General features: G+C 41.3%; 1 protein-coding gene, 1 non-coding gene and 1 pseudogene across 2 annotated transcripts; all 3 read left to right on the top strand.

Annotated features, from left to right (window-relative positions):
* Positions 1 to 2,720, top strand: part of LOC126378795 (uncharacterized) — a 101,649-nt pseudogene extending 98,929 nt beyond the window's left edge.
* Positions 2,721 to 7,537: 4,817 nt separating this feature from the next.
* Trnav-cac (transfer RNA valine (anticodon CAC)) lies at positions 7,538 to 7,609 on the top strand. The gene has a single exon. It is a non-coding gene; the product is annotated as a tRNA-Val (tRNA).
* Positions 7,610 to 12,360: 4,751 nt separating this feature from the next.
* LOC126378714 (uncharacterized) lies at positions 12,361 to 16,425 on the top strand. The gene is made up of 2 exons (XM_050027094.1): positions 12,361 to 13,345; positions 16,405 to 16,425. Exons 1-2 carry the CDS (start codon positions 12,431 to 12,433, stop codon positions 16,423 to 16,425), a joined length of 936 nt encoding a protein of 311 aa, XP_049883051.1. The 5' UTR covers positions 12,361 to 12,430.
* The last annotated feature ends 4,444 nt before the right edge of the window (positions 16,426 to 20,869 follow it).

The raw sequence follows: 20,869 nt of genomic DNA, 5'->3' as shown, positions 1-20,869 counted from the left end.
GACCGGCTATAATACAGCCCCACTCTCACTTTGAGGTCGCAGGTTCCAATCCTAGCAAAGGCCTCCAAGGATTTCCATCCAATATTATTTTCGAATTCACGTTTGGATCATAAATGATTATCACGTTCGATTGATCATCAACTCAGAATCATTGTCCGAATAATCCCTCGATGTTTTCGTTGCGATGCCACTAAGGTGATGACGTGTGTTGACGTGTCCGTAATAAACAATTTTATTTTTATTTTATTTATTTACTAACACCCCGTATAAGCCATATGCGAGCACCTGGCAGTCGGAGTTGAAGCAGTCGCTGCAGTTGAATTAATTTATATATTATAATAATTGGAGCGTTAGGCTCACGATCTGGAGGTCCGGGTTCGATTCCCGATGGGGACATTGTCGAAATCACTTTGTGAGACTGTCCTTTGTTTGGTAAAGACTTTTCAGGCTTGAATCACCTGATTGTCCGAAAAAAGTAAGATGATTCCGTGCTTCGGAGGGCACGTTAAGCCGTTGGTCCCGGCCATTAGCCGTAAAAAAAACACCTCCACCAACCCGCATTAAAACAGCGTGGTATGCTCCATAGGATGGGTGATCACAAAAAAAAAAGTTTTCATCCCGAGCTCCTCCGTGCTTCGGAAGGCACGGTTAAGCCGTTGGTCCCGGCTGCATTAGCAGTCGTTAATAACCATCAATCCGCACTGGGCCCGCGTGGTGGTTTAAGGCCCGATCTCCCTATCCATCCGTAGGGAAGGCCCGTGGCCCAGCAGTGGGGACGTTAATGGGCTGATGATGATGATGATGACTTAAGCCCTGTTTTTATAGGTTTGTTTAATTTTTTTTCCAGTCCAACCGCACGTGTCCGATATGCCGTGGGAACGCCAACGAATACTTCTCGCACTCCGAGTGACGTAGCACGTAGCACGCTACGCCGCGCGCCCGCGTAGCGCCCGCGTAGCACCGGCGTAGCAGGCCGCGTTCCATGTAGCCTCTCAATGTTACCATTGTAAAGTGTATTATGTCGTGTGATGTCTGTCCACACCCCTTGGCGGGGTAGCGTGCAGCCTAGCTTACACCCACTAACTGGTTCGCCTTAAACAAGCAATAACTCAACGCTAATTAAAAATATTATAATACTTAATTAAAGACATAAATATAATTGCATACGGCAGGAGTGTTCTGGAACTGGAGATTTAACTAAAATAAAATTTAAAAATATGCAGTCGAATTGAGAACCTCCCCCTTTTTTGAAGTCGGTAAAAATAGACGTTATTAATTATCAAATATTGTTTTACCATGATTTTAGCCACACCTAAATTTTCCACCGAATCTGTCGAAAGTTCCAGAATAGGCCTACGGTGAGATGAATTTGTATGTAAATTCTTCTATTGATGTCGGCACGCGATTGTAGATCTTATGCTAGAGGGAATAGGGCGTTGTTTTGTGTACATCATGTTCGTCTTATTCATACTATTTTCTTTGTAAATAATTAAATGATGTTTCTAACTAATTTGGAATGCACGCCATCGCGCTGCTTGTCTTGCAGGGTGGGCAGGGAACTGTTGACTGTATGATACTTGATGATTGCAGTGATTATAATGAGCGTAAGTTGTAGTATTGAGCGGTATACTTGCGCAGGAGTCGAATTTTGAGTTCTTTCGGAGGTGCGAATCGACGCGAATTATCTGTCCTATCAGGCAACAAAATTAGCAAAAGTAAATGCTGCATTAAATTGCAAAATAATTATATCACGCCTATCTTAAGTCAACTGAGTACCACTCCGCTTCCACCCCGCAGGGCTGCTAGCGTGAAGGCACTATTGCGAGCTCCGTACTACCTCAAGTAGCATTTTGATTTGGATTTTCATATAAATACCGATTTTATTGTAAAAAAAAACGTTAGTAAGTACTTGAATTAGGACTCTAATGACATATCTATCTTAGGACGCCAATACTAAGATGTCGCGCGGCTCTGCCCACCGCGGTAGGGATAGTGGGCGTGTATTTATGTACGTATGTATGTATACCAAGTTGATAGTTGTACGACCATTTCTTCAATTATATTTGTTATGTTGTTGAGTTGTGGCCGTGGACACGTGACTTACACCGTAGCGTCCCAGGTTCGAATCTCGGCTCGGGCCATAACCCGACCTTTGTGAGTTTGAATTCATGTTTGGATGACGTGGTTTCCACGATTTGTGCCCGGCTAATGGCTATAGGCTCGCCCCGTATAGGCTGTAACATCCGCCACTGCCTACCCCTTTGGGGATACAGGCTTACGTTTTGTTGATACATTGTTGAATTGTATAGTTCAAAGATTGTCATTGTAATAATTTGACAGCGCTGAGGTATTACTGAGTGTAGGATACAATAACTATGTCGGTCAGTGGTTGTTTAACCTTCTTTCGATATAATTTCAAGTTTAAATAACATTAATTATATAGCTCGAGTGTAGTGTGCGAAGTCGACCAATCAGGAGGCTGCTTGTAGTTCTGGCCAATGAAGTTACTCGGCGATGACGCGATCTCCAGCCAATTAGGTGACGCGGTTGTCACGTGATATTTAGACTGCCAGTGAGAGAGCGCGCCGGTGACGCGACCTCGGCCGTGATTGGTCGACGGGCTTGTTCATAGTGTAAGTGCAAGTGATATGGGTGTGGACAAGTGGTGTAGGCAAGTGTCGGCTGGCGGAGTTTGTACTAATACAAGTGTTTGCATTTTATTTGTTGATTTATTGTCTGTGGTCGGTTGGGTGCGTGTTTACTTGAAGCAAGTGTGAAGTTTAGCAAGTAGCCATGTTATAATTTTGTTATGTAGGAGATAAGTAAGTGCAATATTAAAATCAGCTCGCGAGGTGTTCACTTTTGCCTACCCCTTTGGAGATACAAGCGCGATGCTATGTTCATGTTTGCGTTTAAAAAAGGAAATTTCGAGATGGCAGAAAATGGAGTTACGTATTTTGTCTTTGGGTGAAATTCACTACTCAATGGGTTCCATACTTTAATATCATTTGTTAAGAAATAAGTGGACCTTAACCGACATTACGGAACGAAGGGTAATGATAATGGTGCTGATTCCAGTACACACCGTCTAATTTTATTTTTACTTATACCTGTAATAAAATAAAATTTATGGCACACACGTCAATTTTAGACAGAAATCTAAAACAACCGTCTAAAAAATTACAAATACAAATTGATTTATTTGTGAAACACAGGTAGAGTAGGGTGTTATATAGGTTAGAGCGCTGTGATCTGCCCGTCGGCGTACAAATATAAATTAATTAAACATTAATATTATAAACGAACAGAATAAAGCAAACACAACATCGGCAAATAAACCAACAGAATAAAGTTGACAGCACATTTCAAACGGGTTGCATACCAGCGAGATACCTATTTGATTCGCCCGGGTTATTCATTAATTCACCCATTAATTTTATAATTTTAAGTTATACCTGGCAAAAGGAAAGGGACGGATGATTGACGGATGTTAATTTTAATAAATGAATGAATAGAATAACCCGGGTGAATTAAATAGGCATCTCGCTGGTATGCAATCTGTTTCACGTGTGCTGACAACTTAATTCTGTCGGGTTAATGGTCGATTTAAAATTTTGAGAATGGGTTTAATTTTCTGCTTAAAATTGTCGTGTGTTCCATAAACTATATTGTCCCTGTCGATTACCCGTCCCTTTCGGATAAGAAAATGACAGGTATAATTTGAAATAAAATGAAAATGGTGTGTACAGTCACGAGCAATATCATGTACCCACTTTGGAACCCTGTCGCACTATCATATTTGAAATTTAATGAGACTTACGGTGTAATTTGTCAAAAAAGTTAATGTGACATGGTTTCAAAGTGTATACATATTAGTACTCGTGACCGTGCCGGAATCGGCAGCATTGTCATTAGCGTGTTCTGCAATGGCGGCGACACTTGAAGTAAACACGCATTATATTGACTAATGTTTATTATTGATTGCATGTTGTTTAGTTGGAGTGTGTCGGCCCCGCCGGCGGTCCAATGTAATAGTACGTTATTGTTTCACCAAGCTTACACGCGCGGTCGGCACTGACGAGAGCTTCTTACTGATTTCTGGTGGCCTGGTAGTTTTTACACGGTTTTTTTGAGGTCGTTTTCTGCCCGTCTACTGGTGTAAGCACATCTGCCTACCCCTTCAGAGATCTGGCGTGTTGCTGTTATGTTTTCACTTTTCTCTGTCCGCGTGAACGTGACTTTGTTTTGAGCTGATTTATTGTAGTTTTGGCGTCTAAACTTGGCCGTACAGGCACCATACCATCCGGTACCATCAGAATCAATGTTACCAAGATGACCATACTTGTTACATGGTTTCCAGGATTTCTGTCCGGTTAATGGCAATATGTGGGTGTACTTGACACATCTGCCTACCCTTTCGGGGTTACGGGCGTGATGCGGTGTTATGTTAAACGTGATGGAGGTACCAGGGACACATGAATGAGTAAGGCGTTGTTGTTAGCACGTCGGCGTGGAGCCTTGTACCAGGAGTCGCTATTTGGTGTTGCAGTATATGATTATGTGTGTATGTATAGATATAGTACGGACAGTTATATAGGTATGTTTGTCGTGTGAGTGGTCCCGAGTTGAGGTCTGCCCGTGCAATAACTTTGTTGATAAACCTGCAGTGTGTTGTAGGCGAGTAGTGTGTAAGCCATCGCCAGCGAATCGTCGTGTACAGTCACCGTGCACTTTAGAACCGTATCGCATTAACTTGTTTGACAAATTGGATCGAAACTCTTCACTAAATGTCACACAGGTGAATGCGACACGGTTCTAAACTGTGTACATAATAGTGTTCATGAATAGAGGGTACCTTAGTAGCCGGCTTCCCGTAGTCGACGCTGATTGGTCCGCCACGGCGTGACGTAGCTTGTCTGTGATTGGTCGGAACGCTCGCCGCACCCCCTCAAGTACCAGGATCGCATGAATGTATGGGTAGTTGTAAAGATCAGTTTGTAACTCTAATATAAAGCAATAAGGGTGTGTTCTTATATTAGTTACTCGATGATATTATCGGTAAATTATGTCATCAACAGTTTCCCATTGTCTGCACACTGCATTCTCCATGCTACTTTTTAGGGAATGTTCCCAAAGCGGGAAACAACTTTCGCAAAGGCCGGTCATAGGATGGGTGACCACAAAAAAAAGTTTTCATCTCGAGCTCCTCGGTGCTTCGGAAGGCACGTTAACCCTTTGGTCCCGGCTGCATTAGCAGTCGTTAATAACCACCAATCCGCACTGGGCCCGCGTGGTGGTTTAAGGCCCGATCTCCCTAACCATCCATAGGGAAGGCCCGTGCCCCAGCAGTGGGGACGTTAATGGGCTGATGATGATGATGAGTAAGGACATTGGCTGCTTTTCTTATTCAAATTGTTCTTTTTTGTACTCTGGTGTTAAGGTTAGCTAATGAAGTTCTTTTTACATAAGTTTTGCGCATTTTTACTGCCCGAGAATGTTCCCAGAGGCGGATAATGGTGCTAATTCCTGTAAATACCATCTAATTTTATTTTAAGTTATATCTGTCATTTTCTTATCCGCCGAAAAGGAAAGGGACGGGTAATCGACAAGCATAACATTTATGGAACACACGTCAATTTTAAGCACAAATCTAAAACAACCGTCTAAAAATTTTACATCCGTCAATAACCCGACACAGTTAAGTAGACAGCACGTCAAACGGATTGCATACCAGCGACGTACCTTTTGATTCGCCCGGGTTATTCATTCATTTACTCATTCTTCCTAAAATTAAGAGCTGTGAATCATCCGTCCCTTTCCTTTTCGACGGATATGAAAATGACGGATATAACTTAAAATAAAATTAGGCGGTGTCTGCAGGAATCGGGGCCAATGAACGGGAATGGCGCGTCACTAGATACGATCCCGTGCAAAAATATAATGTAATGTAGGTATACATTAGAACCATATCCCGTTAACATGATTTATATTTAGTGACGTATTTGTGCTGCTTCAGACAAAGTGCAATAAAGTTGCACCAAAGCACAGATCGTGCAGTTTCGTACAATAAAATACACTTGTTTTGTTTTGAATTGACACCTAATTTTATTTTAAGTTTTACCTGACATTTTCTTATCCGACGAAAAGGAAAGGGACGGGTAATCGACAGGCATAAATTTTATGGAACACACGTCAATTGGAGCACAAATCTAAAACAACCCAAAAACAATTTTGCATTGGCTAATAACCCGACAGGTACCTTTTTGATTCGCCCGGGTTATTCATTCATTTACTCATTCTTCCTAAAATTAAGAGCTGTCAATCATCCGTCCCTTTCCTTTTCGTCGGATAAGAAAATGACAGGTATAATAAATAATAAATAAAATTAGATGGCGTCTGCAGGAATCAACAACTGCTATGACTCGTCCAATGAGCCACTGTGACATGGTTCTAAGTGTATCCATATATTGAGACGTATCTCCCAACAGCGCGTCACCCTCTGTGCATGTAACAATATGCAACTAGGTATTGTAAGAGTATATGTTGCTGTCACCACGCCATCGTGGCTACGGGGGTGGGGTGCAGCGAGTGCTAACCCCTGCTTTACTAATACCAGTGCGACCCGCCGGAGCGGCCAAGTGTTGCGCCCACGCATGGACAGTTGTTGCGACAAGTCAATTATAATTGTTATTTGTAGTGTACTTGTGGTGTGCGCCGCAGGTGTCAGCGTACGCGATAAATTGACAATTGTTGATGTTGCAAAATATTGTAAAAAAAAATCGCAATAAAAATAAATCTGTAGTCTTCTCACCTGTCCTGGTTGCACAGACCATTGCGCCATTGCCATATTGCAACCACGCCAAAAATATTTTGCTAAAAGCTGTTGTCAATTCATTGAGTACGATTATTTGTTATACAATAAACATGTTGGAACATGTCCCGGCGCCAGCCAGCAACCACAGCGATGTATTAACGCGACGATGACGTCATGACGCGACGTCATGACGTCACGGCCGCGTGTGGACCCGAAGCGCTCACTCGGTTTTATTTTATTAAATGCACTGCTATTGTATCTGTTGTTTCTATTACACCCCACACGACTGAAGATTATACCCCCACCCGCCCTGTCTCGGTTACGCACCGTGAAGAAGGCGATATTCAACGTAAATAGTAATTGAAGTATGTCTACCACGTAAGGATACTGTCATCACAGCTGACAAAAAGTAAAACAAAAGCTAAACCTAAGGATGATCTGATAAAAATAAAATAATAAGTATCTAGAGTTTAATTAATGTCAACATTTACGGGCTTCGGAAGGCACGTTAAGCCGTTGGTCCCGGCTGCATTAGCAGTCGTTAATAACCATCAATCCGCACTGGGCCTGCGTGATGGTTTAAGGCCCGATCTCCCTATCCATCCATAGGGAAGGCCCGTGCCCCAGCAGTGGGGACGTTAATGGGCTGGTGATGATGATGATAACATTTACGAGACTCCTGGAATACTGCATATAGTATAAAAATTAAAGTCGAATATAACGGCCTCTGTGGTCCAGTGGTTGAGCGTTGGACTCACGATCCGAAGGCCCCGGGTTCGAATCCCGGTAGGGGCATATCACAAAAATCACTTTGTGATCCCTAGTTTGGTTAGGACATTACAGGCTGATCACCTGATTGTCCGAAAGTAAGATGATCCGTGCTTCGGTAGGCACGTTAAGCCGTTGGTCCCGGTTACTATTTACTGATGTAAGTGAGTAATCGTTACATGAGCCATGTCAGGGGCCTTTGGCGGCTCAATTATAACCTTGACACCAGCGTTGATGAGGTTGGTATTCTACCTCACGACCCACACGATAAGAAGAAGAAGTCGAATATCTTTTTATTTATTGATCGTTGTTCTTGAGGAATTACGACTTCAGGTAGTATTAGAAATAAAATGTAGAATCTGAGTATAAAATCAACGTATATTTCAGTGAGATGTGATAGTACAAATGAAAGGGGTGCGGGGGGGACGGACAATGTCAAGTTAGCGCCTACTAAATAAAAATAGCAATCCCGTCTTCATCCTTTCGTGATTTATAAGTATGAAAAGGCGTCGATTCCCAACAATCGTCATAAGTCATAATCTGATATTTGGCGACAAATTCTAGACATTTTTTGTGTGAAATCAGATTTTGCAAGTGCTGTAGAAAAAAAAGTGATGCTGGGGTAAGGCTTACCCTGGCACTGCCACCAAACAATGCTTAAATAACTTTTAAGCGGCGCCGGCGTGACGGCGAATTCTGATATAATATTCACGACATTTTTTGTGACCGTCAGGATGGCCTGTCACTACCCTAATTTTATATCGAAGTAATTATTAAAAGTTAGTGCTCAGTTGCTACCAGTTGGTACCGATCGTTAGACAGTTGGTACCCTTAATTTAAAGAAGACAATCTACTTTTTTAGGTGACGCGCCATTGTAGCACCAGGATGGCTGGTCACCTATGCAGTGAGAACAAACTGCGCACATTTATAGAGTTTATTTATAACCAATGGTTGACACTAACTGGTACCTTCATATACGTAGTTTTGGACCTCATAACTTTTAAGGATAAAAAGTTATTATAGATTTACTATTTAGATTTCGTAACGCCTACAGACTTAAAATGAGCAATTCCGAAATTGAACACATAAGCGGTATTCTATCAGCAGTAAAATTAGGATAGTGACAGGCCATCCCATAGACATATATCTCTATGGGCCATCCTGACGGTCATCATTTTTTGGGTGAAATCAGATCTTCGCCACCTGCTGTAGTTATCGAGATAAGCAGTTAATTATTCTGAAGTCGGTGCCAAGTAAATGCAATAACGAGCAAGCGAGCAACGCTACCAAGTACTTGGGGTATGGTACCAAGTACTTTGGGTTTGGTACCAAGTACTTGGGGTTTGGTACCAAGTACTTGGGGTATGGTACCAAGTACTTGGGGTATGGTACCAAGTACTTGGAGTAAGGTACCAAGTACTTGGGGTTTGGTACCAAGTACTTGGGGTATGGTAGTAAGTACTTGGGGTATGTAGTAAGTACTTGGGGTATGGTAGTAAGTACTTGTGGTTTGGTACTAAGTACTTGGGGTTTGGTAGTAAGCACTTGGGGTATGGTAGTAAGTACTTGGGGTATGGTAGTAAGTACTTGGGGTATGGTAGTAAGTACTTGGGGTTTGGTAGTAAGTACTTGGGGTATGGTAGTAAGTACTTGGGGTATGGTAGTAAGTACTTGGGGTATGGTAGTAAGTACTTGGGGTTTGGTAGTAAGTACTTGGGGTATGGTACTAAGTACTTGGGGTTTGGTAGTAAGCACTTGGGGTATGGTAGTAAGTACTTGGGGTATGGTAGTAAGTACTTGGGGTTTGGTAGTAAGTACTTGGGGTATGGTAGTAAGTACTTGGGGTATGGTAGTAAGTACTTGGGGTATGGTAGTAAGTACTTGGGGTTTGGTAGTAAGTACTTGGGGTATGGTAGTAAGTACTTGGGGTATGGTAGTAAGTACTTGGGGTATGGTAGTAAGTACTTGGGGTATGGTAGTAAGTACTTGGGGTATGGTAGTAAGTACTTGGGGTTTGGTACCAAGTACTTGGGGTATGGTCGTAAGTACTTGGGGTATGGTAGTAAGTACTTGGGGTTTGGTAGTAAGTACTTGGGGTTTGGTAGTAAGCACTTGGGGTATGGTGGTAAGTACTTGGGGTATGGTAGTAAGTACTTGGGGTATGGTAGTAAGTACTTGGGGTATAGTAGTAAGTACTTGGGGTTTGGTACCAAGTACTTGGGGTATGGTAGTAAGTACTTGGGGTATGGTGGTAAGTACTTGGGGTATGGTAGTAAGTACTTGGGGTATGGTAGTAAGTACTTGGGGTTTGGTACCAAGTACTTGGGGTATGGTAGTAAGTACTTGGGGTATGGTAGTAAGTACTTGGGGTATAGTAGTAAGTACTTGGGGTATGGTAGTAAGTACTTGGGGTATGGTAGTAAGTACTTGGGGTATGGTGGTAAGTACTTGGGGTATGGTAGTAAGTACTTGGGGTATGGTAGTAAGTACTTGGGGTATGTTGGTAAGTACTTGGGGTATGGTAGTAAGTACTTGGGGTATGGTAGTAAGTACTTGGGGTATGGTGGTAAGTACTTGGGGTATGGTAGTAAGTACTTGGGGTATGGTAGTAAGTACTTGGGGTATGGTAGTAAGTACTTGGGGTATGGTAGTAAGTACTTGGGGTTTGGTACCAAGTACTTGGGGTTTGGTACCAAGTACTTGGGGTATGGTAGTAAGTACTTGGGGTATGGTAGTAAGTACTTGGAGTATGGTAGTAAGTACTTGGGGTATGGTAGTAAGTACTTGGGGTTTGGTACCAAGTACTTGGGGTTTGGTACCAAGTACTTGGGGTATGGTAGTAAGTACTTGGGGTATGGTAGTAAGTAGTGATGTAACGAATATTCGCATTCGCATTCGCATTCGCGAATATCCGCAAATTTTTGAATATTCGCATTCGCATTCGCAAAATTTATGCGAATACTTAGCGAATGTTTTAGCGAAAGTTCATCTTGAGCTACATTAGAGTGGTGAAAATGTGTCGCTTTCTTTTTACATTTGTTAATGGCTGCAATGATTGATTCTTGTGACTTAAGCCCTTCTTTAACAACGAGTTGGATTTGGTGCTTTTTTTTTTTTTTTTTTTTGACGTGACTTATTGTAGATTTGCCGCAGATGGCATTAACTACTTGGCCGGACAAATGGGGAGCGCTGAAGGCTCTCACCCGGTACAACGTTTAAGACAACAGGCCTGAGGGTGCCCAGTTGGGCGCGAACCTCGGCTCAGGGCGTCGTCTGAGAGGAAAAATATTTGAAAGAATTAATCGACCCTAGTGGGTCGATAGCGATAAGCGCTGAATGAGGGAAATCGTCGACCACGCCGGCGGGGTCGGTATCGGGGTCCTGGATTTGGTGCGATGAATAATCAATGTTTTTAATGCTCAATAAAGAAATACCTTTTTTTCATGTTAGTGCCACCATCTCTTACAATACATAATACGTTTTCTTTGGGAATTCCCCACGATGACAACATAGTTTCTAACTTTGCCGCTATATTTTCTCCTGTATGTCGCCCATCGTTGAATACTTCTGCTTTCAATACAATCATTTTTCGTTCAAAATTATTGGTAATTCCGTGACAAGTGAAACTTATACGAAACGTCAAACCTATCAAACATTTTAAGCGCGCTTTTTTGACATTTTAAAATATTCGCATTCGTATTCGCATTCGCGAATGTTGAAGATAATTATTCGCAATCGCATTCGCATTCGCGAATGTGAAAAATCCAACATTCGTTACATCACTAGTAGTAAGTACTTGGGGTATGGTAGTAAGTACTTGGGGTATGGTAGTAAGTACTTGGGGTATGGTAGTAAGTACTTGGGGTATGTTGGTAAGTACTTGGGGTATGGTAGTAAGTACTTGGGGTATGGTAGTAAGTACTTGGGGTATGGTGGTAAGTACTTGGGGTATGGTAGTAAGTACTTGGGGTATGGTAGTAAGTACTTGGGGTATGGTAGTAAGTACTTGGGGTTTGGTAGTAAGTACTTGGGGTATGGTAGTAAGTACTTGGGGTATGGTAGTAAGTACTTGGGGTATGGTAGTAAGTACTTGGGGTATGGTAGTAAGTACTTGGGGTATGGTAGTAAGTACTTGGGGTTTGGTACCAAGTACTTGGGGTATGGTAGTAAGTACTTGGGGTATGGTAGTAAGTACTTGGGGTATGGTAGTAAGTACTTGGGGTATGGTAGTAAGTACTTGGGGTTTGGTACCAAGTACTTGGGGTTTGGTACCAAGTACTTGGGGTATGGTAGTAAGTACTTGGGGTATGGTAGTAAGTACTTGGGGTATGGTAGTAAGTACTTGGGGTATGGTAGTAAGTACTTGGGGTTTGGTACCAAGTACTTGGGGTTTGGTACCAAGTACTTGGGGTATGGTAGTAAGTACTTGGGGTATGGTAGTAAGTACTTGGGGTATGTTGGTAAGTACTTGGGGTATGGTAGTAAGTACTTGGGGTATGGTAGTAAGTACTTGGGGTTTGGTACCAAGTACTTGGGGTATGGTAGTAAGTACTTGGGGTATGTTGGTAAGTACTTGGGGTATGGTAGTAAGTACTTGGGGTTTGGTACCAAGTACTTGGGGTTTGGTACCAAGTACTTGGGGTATGGTAGTAAGTACGTGGGGTATGGTAGTTGTCAGGTAGTTAGAAATTAAGAGATTGGCATGTACCCTCAAGAAAAGAATAAATCAGTCTATAATTGAAACCCGTGTTTTAATACATGACATGGCGCAGTCGGGAAATAGATCGGGAATAAAGGGTTAAGAAGTGATAAAAAGTGTAAAACATAGAAGAAAAAGTTCATAAAATATGGAAAGTGTATTAACCCCACCGTCGCCGTTTAGATTTGATGGAAATTCGTTAGACTTAGCTTCAAGTAGCTTGAGTGACAATTGGGCGAAATGGAAAAATGGATATGAGATTTACAGCAAGGCTTGTGAAATATACAAAAAGGAAAAGGAAGTACAGTTAAATATATTGTTGCATGTGGTAGGTGAACAGTGTCGCGAAATTTTAAAACAATCAACGAAATGTATTACGGCTGAAGATGTTTTTAAAAAGTTGGATGAACACTTTAGAATAAAGAGAAATGTAACTGTTGAGCGGCACAGATTTTTCAAAAGAGACCAAAAAGATCATGAAACCATAGACCAGTATGTGTATGATTTAAGGAAACTGGCTCAAACCTGCGAGTTTGGAACACTTGAAGAGGACTTGATAAAGGATAGACTAGTGTGTGGTGTTATCAGCCCAGCGATCTGCGAGCGACTTCTTCGAGAAGACGACTTGAATTTAAAGAAGGCATTAGAAATATGTCGAGCTGCCATAGTGTCTAAAGCATACTCAGAAAGTATAAAACGAGACAGTGAACCAACATACGAGATAACAAAAGAAAATCAAGAAACAAGCAATGAGAACATCTGGGTCGTGCGTCGTGGCGCGGCGGCATCGTCCCGAGGGCGTGGCGGGGCATGGAGTGGGCGCGGGGCGCGCCGCGAGCGCTGGGCGCGGGCCCGGCCGCCACCAGCCGCCGGCGCCGCGCGTACGTCACAGCGGTCCGCCGCCACCACCGCCCCGCCCGCGGCAGCGTCCTGCATGCATTGTGGTGGGGTGCATAGAAAATACGAATGTCCGGCCTATGGAAAGAAGTGTTTACGATGTCTAAAGATGAATCATTTTGCGCGAGCGTGTCAGGTGTATTATGTGGAAGAATCAGATGAGCAGGTAGTACATTCTATTAATAACTGCGGCGAGTGGAATGTAGATTTGAAAATCAACGAAACTGTTCTTACATTTAAAATAGACACCGGGGCAGATGTAAATGTCTTGCCATGGAAATGTTTAAATAAAATAGGGATACCTGAGTCGGATTTATTGAAAACAAATACTAAATTATGCAGTTACTCGGGAGACAAAATTGATGTTGTAGGGAAAATTAATTTACGGGTATTTTATAAAGATAAAATGTATACATTGGAATTTAAAGTAGCAAATGTAAGGTCAGTTCCGATATTAGGAAGATATGCTTGTTCACACTTGGATGTAGTGAGGCGAGTGATGGCAATTAAAAATACGGGTTTAGATAATATAACTAATAAAGATGCATTACAAATAATACAACAATATGAGGATGTGTTTCACGGGATAGGGTGTTTGCCAGGAAAATATAGGATCAAATTGCAAGAAAATGTTAATCCGGTAATACATGCTCCGCGAAAAATACCTTTTGCGATTAAGGATGATGTAAAAAAGAAACTTCAAGAAATGGAGAAGCAAAAAATCATAGAAAAAGTGGAAGGTCCATCTGATTGGGTAAACAGCATAACTGTGGTCAAGAAGCCGAATGGTGATCTACGCATTTGCTTAGATCCAAAAGAATTAAACATGGTGATTAAAAGAGAGCATTTTAGGCTTCCCACACTCGATGAAATTGTCTCAAAGCTGTCGGGATCAAAATATTTTAGCACACTTGATGCTTCAAACGGGTTTTGGCATGTAGAATTAGATGACACAAGTTCCTACTGCACGTTCAACACACCTTTCGGGCGATTTAAGTTTTTACGTATGCCATATGGAATTAGCTCTGCTTCAGAAGTTTTTCACAAGAAAATGTACGAAAACTTTGATAATTTAGACGGTGTAGTCATGTATATCGACGACTTATTAATATATGGTAGCACGAAGGAAGAACACGATAAAAGACTGAAGAAAGTTTTAGAAAGATGCCGAAAAATAAATTTGAAACTCAATAAACAAAAATGTAAAATAGGATTGGAAGAAATTAAATATTTAGGACACAAAATAACAAAAAACGGATTATACCCTGATGACTCGCATATTACAGCTATCACAAATATGCCAACACCGAAGAACAGAAAAGATGTAGAAAGATTGTTAGGTCTCATCACATACGTTGGCACCTTTATTCCCAATCTATCCGATAAAACATTACTATTGAGGGAGTTGTTGAAGCAGGAAAATGAATGGCAGTGGGGCGAGGAACACGAAAAATGTTTTGGAGAAATTAAAAAGTGTTTAACTAAACGTCCAGTATTACAATTTTATGACTTAAACAAACCAATAACAATTTCCGTGGATGCTAGCAAGAGTGGTCTCGGGGCATGCTTGATGCAGAGTGACCTTCCTGTGTGCTACGCTTCAAAGTCTCTAAGTAAAACGGAGCAAAGATATGCACAAATAGAAAAAGAGTTATATGCTGTTGTATTTGCGTGTGAGAGATTTTATCCATATATTTATGGAAGAAGAGATGTTACAATTGAAACAGACCACAAACCGTTAATTACAATCATAAAAAAACCCATTGTAGACTCACCGGCAAGGTTACAAAGGATGTTGTTGCGATTGCAACGATATACTTTCAATTTAGTATACAAAGCCGGAAAGTACTTGTATATAGCGGACACACTCTCTCGTGCATATGAGCCATCGAGCGCTCAGCACGCTGGCGATGAGTCACTGTGTGACGAAGTGTGCGCTGTGACGCGAGCGGCTGCCACGCGCGTCTCAAGCTACGTCACTGATTTACAGTTTGTCAAGTTACAGAAAGTAACGGAAAATGATCGTGAATTAGCCATAGTAAAAAGATATGTGTTGAAAGGATGGCCTTCACAAAAGAAGGGAATAGATGATGTCGCAAAACCATATTGGCATTATAAAGAAGATTTATCGGTGGCATACGGACTGCTTTGGAAGGGTGACAGAGTAGTGATACCGAAAATTATGAGAAATGAAATGTTGAAAAAACTGCATATTGGTCATATGGGAGTTGAAAAATGTAAATTGAGGGCAAGAGAGACAATATTTTGGCCAGGTATCAATAATGATCTTCAGAACATGATACAGAGTTGCGATATTTGTTCGACACATAGAAGAAGCAATCAAAAAGAGACATTACAACCTCACGAGATACCAGACATGGCTTGGGTAAAAGTTGGCGTAGATTTATTTCAAGTAAAAGGAAATGACTATTTGTTATTAGTTGATTACTACAGTAAATTCATTGAAGTGATAGAACTACAAAGTACAACATCGGAAACAATAATAAATAACTTAAAAAATATATTTTCTCGTCAAGGAATACCTAACATAGTAATGTCGGACTGTGGCCCACAATTTTCATCAGTATTGTTTAAAAAGTTTGCCATAGATTGGAATTTTACCCATCAAACTTCTTCACCGCGTTATCCACAGTCCAATGGGCAGATTGAACGCTCCGTGCAAACAATCAAGAGAATAATAATTAAATGTACCGAAGACAAATGCGATTACCGCATCGCGTTATTGGAATACCTTAACACACCACTAGGAAATGATTTATCATCACCAGCCGAAATATTACAGAGCAGAAAATTACGAAGCATAATACCAATAATGAATAAATTACTCATGCCAAAAATACAGAAAGATATTAAAACAAAACTACTAGACAGGCAAAATAAACAAACAATGTACTACAACAGGCATGCAAGGGATTTACAAAAATTAAAATTGGCACAAAAAGTAAAAGTAATTAATATGCATAAGAAAACATGGGAATCTGGGACAATAACAAAAATACTGGCAAATAGATCTTATGAAATACAGTTAAAAAATGGAATAAAAATCATTAGAAACCGGAAACACATCAATATAGACTATTCCAACAATCATAACTCGCCTCAATACAACTTTGACTATGATGACTTGACAACACAATCCCTACCAGATAACGAAAGTAGTACGTCATCACAAATAAACAATAATTATGTAACTCGTTCTGGCAGGACAGTGAGGCCGCCGAGTAGATGGGGCTACGAGAACACCGCTTGAAACTCCACGGGTTACATAATAATACAAATACACAAACATATCAAATTATATACATATAAATATAAAATAAAATATACATTTAGTTTGTTTTATCATTAATTTTGTTTTATCAAAGGCCTCGTCAAGACTACACTAAAACAAACTAAAACTTTCACATATACTCTTTACCTATAATCTAGTAACTAAAACTTAATAACAATTATAATAAATTGTAATCAAATTGAATAATATTTATAACCTACTTAATCAGATCATAACCATAACAATTAAATTTTTTGAATAAAGTGTATATAATCAATAAATAATAATGAAGTGTATATATTAAAAAAATAATAAGGCAACAAATGCATGTTAGAATTAAATTAAATATGAATTAAAAAAAAAAAAGTGTTATTATAGTAATTATTAATTGGTCAATATTGTATTTAGAATGTGAAGATTATTAGTATTTACAAAGATGTACTTAATTTAGTTAAGTTAGCATCGCAGATATTTTCGATTTTGTTTTGTTTAAAGAAGGATGATGTCAGGTAGTTAGAAATTAAGAGATTGGCATGTACCCTCAAGAAAAGAATAAATCAGTCTATAATTGAAACCCGTGTTTTAATACATGACAGTAGTAAGTACTTGGGGTATGGTAGTAAGTACTTGGGGTATGGTAGTAAGTACTTGGGGTATGGAAGTAAGTACTTGGGGTTTGGTACCAAGTACTTGGGGTATGGTAGTAAGTACTTGGGGTATGGTAGTAAGTACTTGGGGTATGGAAGTAAGTACTTGGGGTATGGTAGTAAGTACTTGGGGTATGGTAGTAAGTACTTGGGGTATGGTAGTAAGTACTTGGGGTATGGTAGTAAGTACTTGGGGTATGGTAGTAAGTACTTGGGGTATGGTAGTAAGCACTTGGGGTATAGTAGTAAGTACTTGGGGTTTGGTACCAAGTACTTGGGGTATGGTAGTAAGTACTTGGGGTATGGTGGTAAGTACTTGGGGTATGGTGGTAAGTACTTGGGGTATGGTGGTAAGTACTTGGGGTTTGGTACCAAGTACTTGGGGTATGGTAGTAAGTACTTGGGGTATGGTGGTAAGTACTTGGGGTTTGGTACCAAGTACTTGGGGTATGGTAGTAAGTACTTGGGGTATGGTAGTAAGTACTTGGGGTTTGGTACCAAGTACTTGGGGTATGGTAGTAAGTACTTGGGGTATGTTGGTAAGTACTTGGGGTATGGTAGTAAGTACTTGGGGTTTGGTACCAAGTACTTGGGGTTTGGTACCAAGTACTTGGGGTATGGTAGTAAGTACTTGGGGTATGGTAGTAAGTACTTGGGGTATGGTAGTAAGTACTTGGGGTATGGTAGTAAGTACTTGGGGTATGGTAGTAAGTACTTGGGGTTTGGTACCAAGTACTTGGGGTATGGTAGTAAGTACTTGGGGTATGGTAGTAAGTACTTGGGGTTTGGTACCAAGTACTTGGGGTATGGTAGTAAGTACTTGGGGTATGGTAGTAAGTACTTGGGGTATGGTAGTAAGTACTTGGGGTATGGTAGTAAGTACTTGGGGTATGGTAGTAAGTACTTGGGGTATGGTAGTAAGTACTTGGGGTATGGTGGTAAGTACTTGGGGTATGGTGGTAAGTACTTGGGGTATGGTAGTAAGTACTTGGGGTATGGTAGTAAGTACTTGGGGTTTGGTACCAAGTACTTGGGGTATGGTAGTAAGTACTTGGGGTATGGTAGTAAGTACTTGGGGTATGGTAGTAAGTACTTGGGGTTTGGTACCAAGTACTTGGGGTTTGGTACCAAGTACTTGGGGTATGGTAGTAAGTACTTGGGGTATGGTAGTAAGTACTTGGGGTATGGTAGTAAGTACTTGGGGTATGGTAGTAAGTACTTGGGGTTTGGTACCAAGTACTTGGGGTATGGTAGTAAGTACTTGGGGTATGGTAGTAATTACTTGGGGTATGGAAGTAAGTACTTGGGGTATGGTAGTAAGTACTTGGGGTATGGTAGTAAGTACTTGGGGTATGGTGGTAAGTACTTGGGGTATGTTGGTAAGTACTTGGGGTATGGTGGTAAGTACTTGGGGTATGTTGGTAAGTACTTGGGGTATGGTAGTAAGTACTTGGGGTATAGTAGTAAGTACTTGGGGTATGGTAGTAAATACTTGGGGTATGGTGGTAAGTACGTGGGGTATGGTGGTAAGTACTTGGGATTTGGTACCAAGTACTTGGGGTATGGTAGTAAGTACTTGGGGTTTGGTACCAAGTACTTGGGGTATGGTAGTAAGTACTTGGGGTATGGTAGTAAGTACTTGGGGTATGGTAGTAAGTACTTGGGGTATGGTAGTAAGTACTTGGGGTATGGTAGTAAGTACTTGGGGTATGGTAGTAAGTACTTGGGGTATGGTAGTAAGTACTTGGGGTATGGTAGTAAGTACTTGGGGTATGGTGGTAAGTACTTGGGGTATGGTGGTAAGTACTTGGGGTATGGTGGTAAGTACTTGGGGTATGGTGGTAAGTACTTGGGGTATGTTGGTAAGTACTTGGGGTATGGTAGTAAGTACTTGGGGTATAGTAGTAAGTACTTGGGGTATAGTAGTAAGTACTTGGGGTATGGTAGTAAATACTTGGGGTATGGTGGTAAGTACTTGGGGTTTGGTACCAAGTACTTGGGGTATGGTAGTAAGTACTTGGGGTATGGTAGTAAGTACTTGGGGTATGGTGGTAAGTACTTGGGGTATGGTGGTAAGTACTTGGGGTATGGTGGTAAGTACTTGGGGTATGGTAGTAAGTACTTGGGGTATAGTGGTAAGTACTTGGGGTATGGTAGTAAGTACTTGGGGTATGGTAGTAAGTACTTGGGGTATGGTGGTAAGTACTTGGGGTATGGTAGTAAGTACTTGGGGTATGGTAGTAAGTACTTGGGGTTTGGTACCAAGTACTTGGGGTATGGTAGTAAGTACTTGGGGTTTGGTACCAAGTACTTGGGGTATGGTAGTAAGTACTTGGGGTATGGTAGTAAGTACTTGGGGTTTGGTACCAAGTACTTGGGGTATGGTAGTAAGTACTTGGGGTATGTTGGTAAGTACTTGGGGTATGGTAGTAAGTACTTGGGGTTTGGTACCAAGTACTTGGGGTTTGGTACCAAGTACTTGGGGTATGGTAGTAAGTACTTGGGGTATGGTAGTAAGTACTTGGGGTATGGTAGTAAGTACTTGGGGTATGGTAGTAAGTACTTGGGGTATGGAAGTAAGTACTTGGGGTATGGAAGTAAGTACTTGGGGTTTGGTACCAAGTACTTGGGGTATGGTAGTAAGTACTTGGGGTATGGTAGTAAGTACTTGGGGTATGGAAGTAAGTACTTGGGGTATGGTAGTAAGTACTTGGGGTATGGTAGTAAGTACTTGGGGTATGGTAGTAAGTACTTGGGGTATGGTAGTAAGTACTTGGGGTATGGTAGTAAGCACTTGGGGTATAGTAGTAAGTACTTGGGGTTTGGTACCAAGTACTTGGGGTATGGTAGTAAGTACTTGGGGTATGGTGGTAAGTACTTGGGGTATGGTGGTAAGTACTTGGGGTATGGTGGTAAGTACTTGGGGTTTGGTACCAAGTACTTGGGGTATGGTAGTAAGTACTTGGGGTATGGTGGTAAGTACTTGGGGTTTGGTACCAAGTACTTGGGGTATGGTAGTAAGTACTTGGGGTATGGTAGTAAGTACTTGGGGTTTGGTACCAAGTACTTGGGGTATGGTAGTAAGTACTTGGGGTATGTTGGTAAGTACTTGGGGTATGGTAGTAAGTACTTGGGGTTTGGTACCAAGTACTTGGGGTTTGGTACCAAGTACTTGGGGTATGGTAGTAAGTACTTGGGGTATGGTAGTAAGTACTTGGGGTATGGTAGTAAGTACTTGGGGTATGGTAGTAAGTACTTGGGGTATGGTAGTAAGTACTTGGGGTTTGGTACAAAGTACTTGGGGTATGGTAGTAAGTACTTGGGGTATGGTAGTAAGTACTTGGGGTATGGAAGTAAGTACTTGGGGTATGGTAGTAAGTACTTGGGGTATGGTAGTAAGTACTTGGGGTATGGTAGTAAGTACTTGGGGTTTGGTACCAAGTACTTGGGGTATGGTAGTAAGTACTTGGGGTATGGTAGTAAGTACTTGGGGTATGGAAGTAAGTACTTGGGGTATGGTAGTAAGTACTTGGGGTATGGTAGTAAGTACTTGGGGTATGGTAGTAAGTACTTGGGGTATGGTAGTAAGTACTTGGGGTATGGTAGTAAGTACTTGGGGTATGGTAGTAAGTACTTGGGGTATAGTAGTAAGTACTTGGGGTTTGGTACCAAGTACTTGGGGTATGGTAGTAAGTACTTGGGGTATGGTAGTAAGTACTTGGGGTATGGTAGTAAGTACTTGGGGTTTGGT

The sequence above is a fragment of the Pectinophora gossypiella genome, chromosome 27, assembly GCF_024362695.1.
Source record: "Pectinophora gossypiella chromosome 27, ilPecGoss1.1, whole genome shotgun sequence".
Classification (NCBI taxonomy): domain Eukaryota; kingdom Metazoa; phylum Arthropoda; class Insecta; order Lepidoptera; family Gelechiidae; genus Pectinophora; species Pectinophora gossypiella.
Note: the sequence above shows the minus strand (reverse complement) of the source record. Positions and strands in the feature narration are given on the sequence as shown.

Bases quoted from the DNA above. Each gene is read 5' to 3' on its own strand.
- LOC126378714 (XM_050027094.1), top strand. From the start codon at position 12,431: ATGGAAAGTGTATTAACCCCACCGTCGCCGTTTAGATTTGATGGAAAT. The intron at 13,346-16,404 runs GTAGTACATTCT...TCGTTCTGGCAG, and splicing joins TGGAAGAATCAGATGAGCAG to GACAGTGAGGCCGCCGAGTA.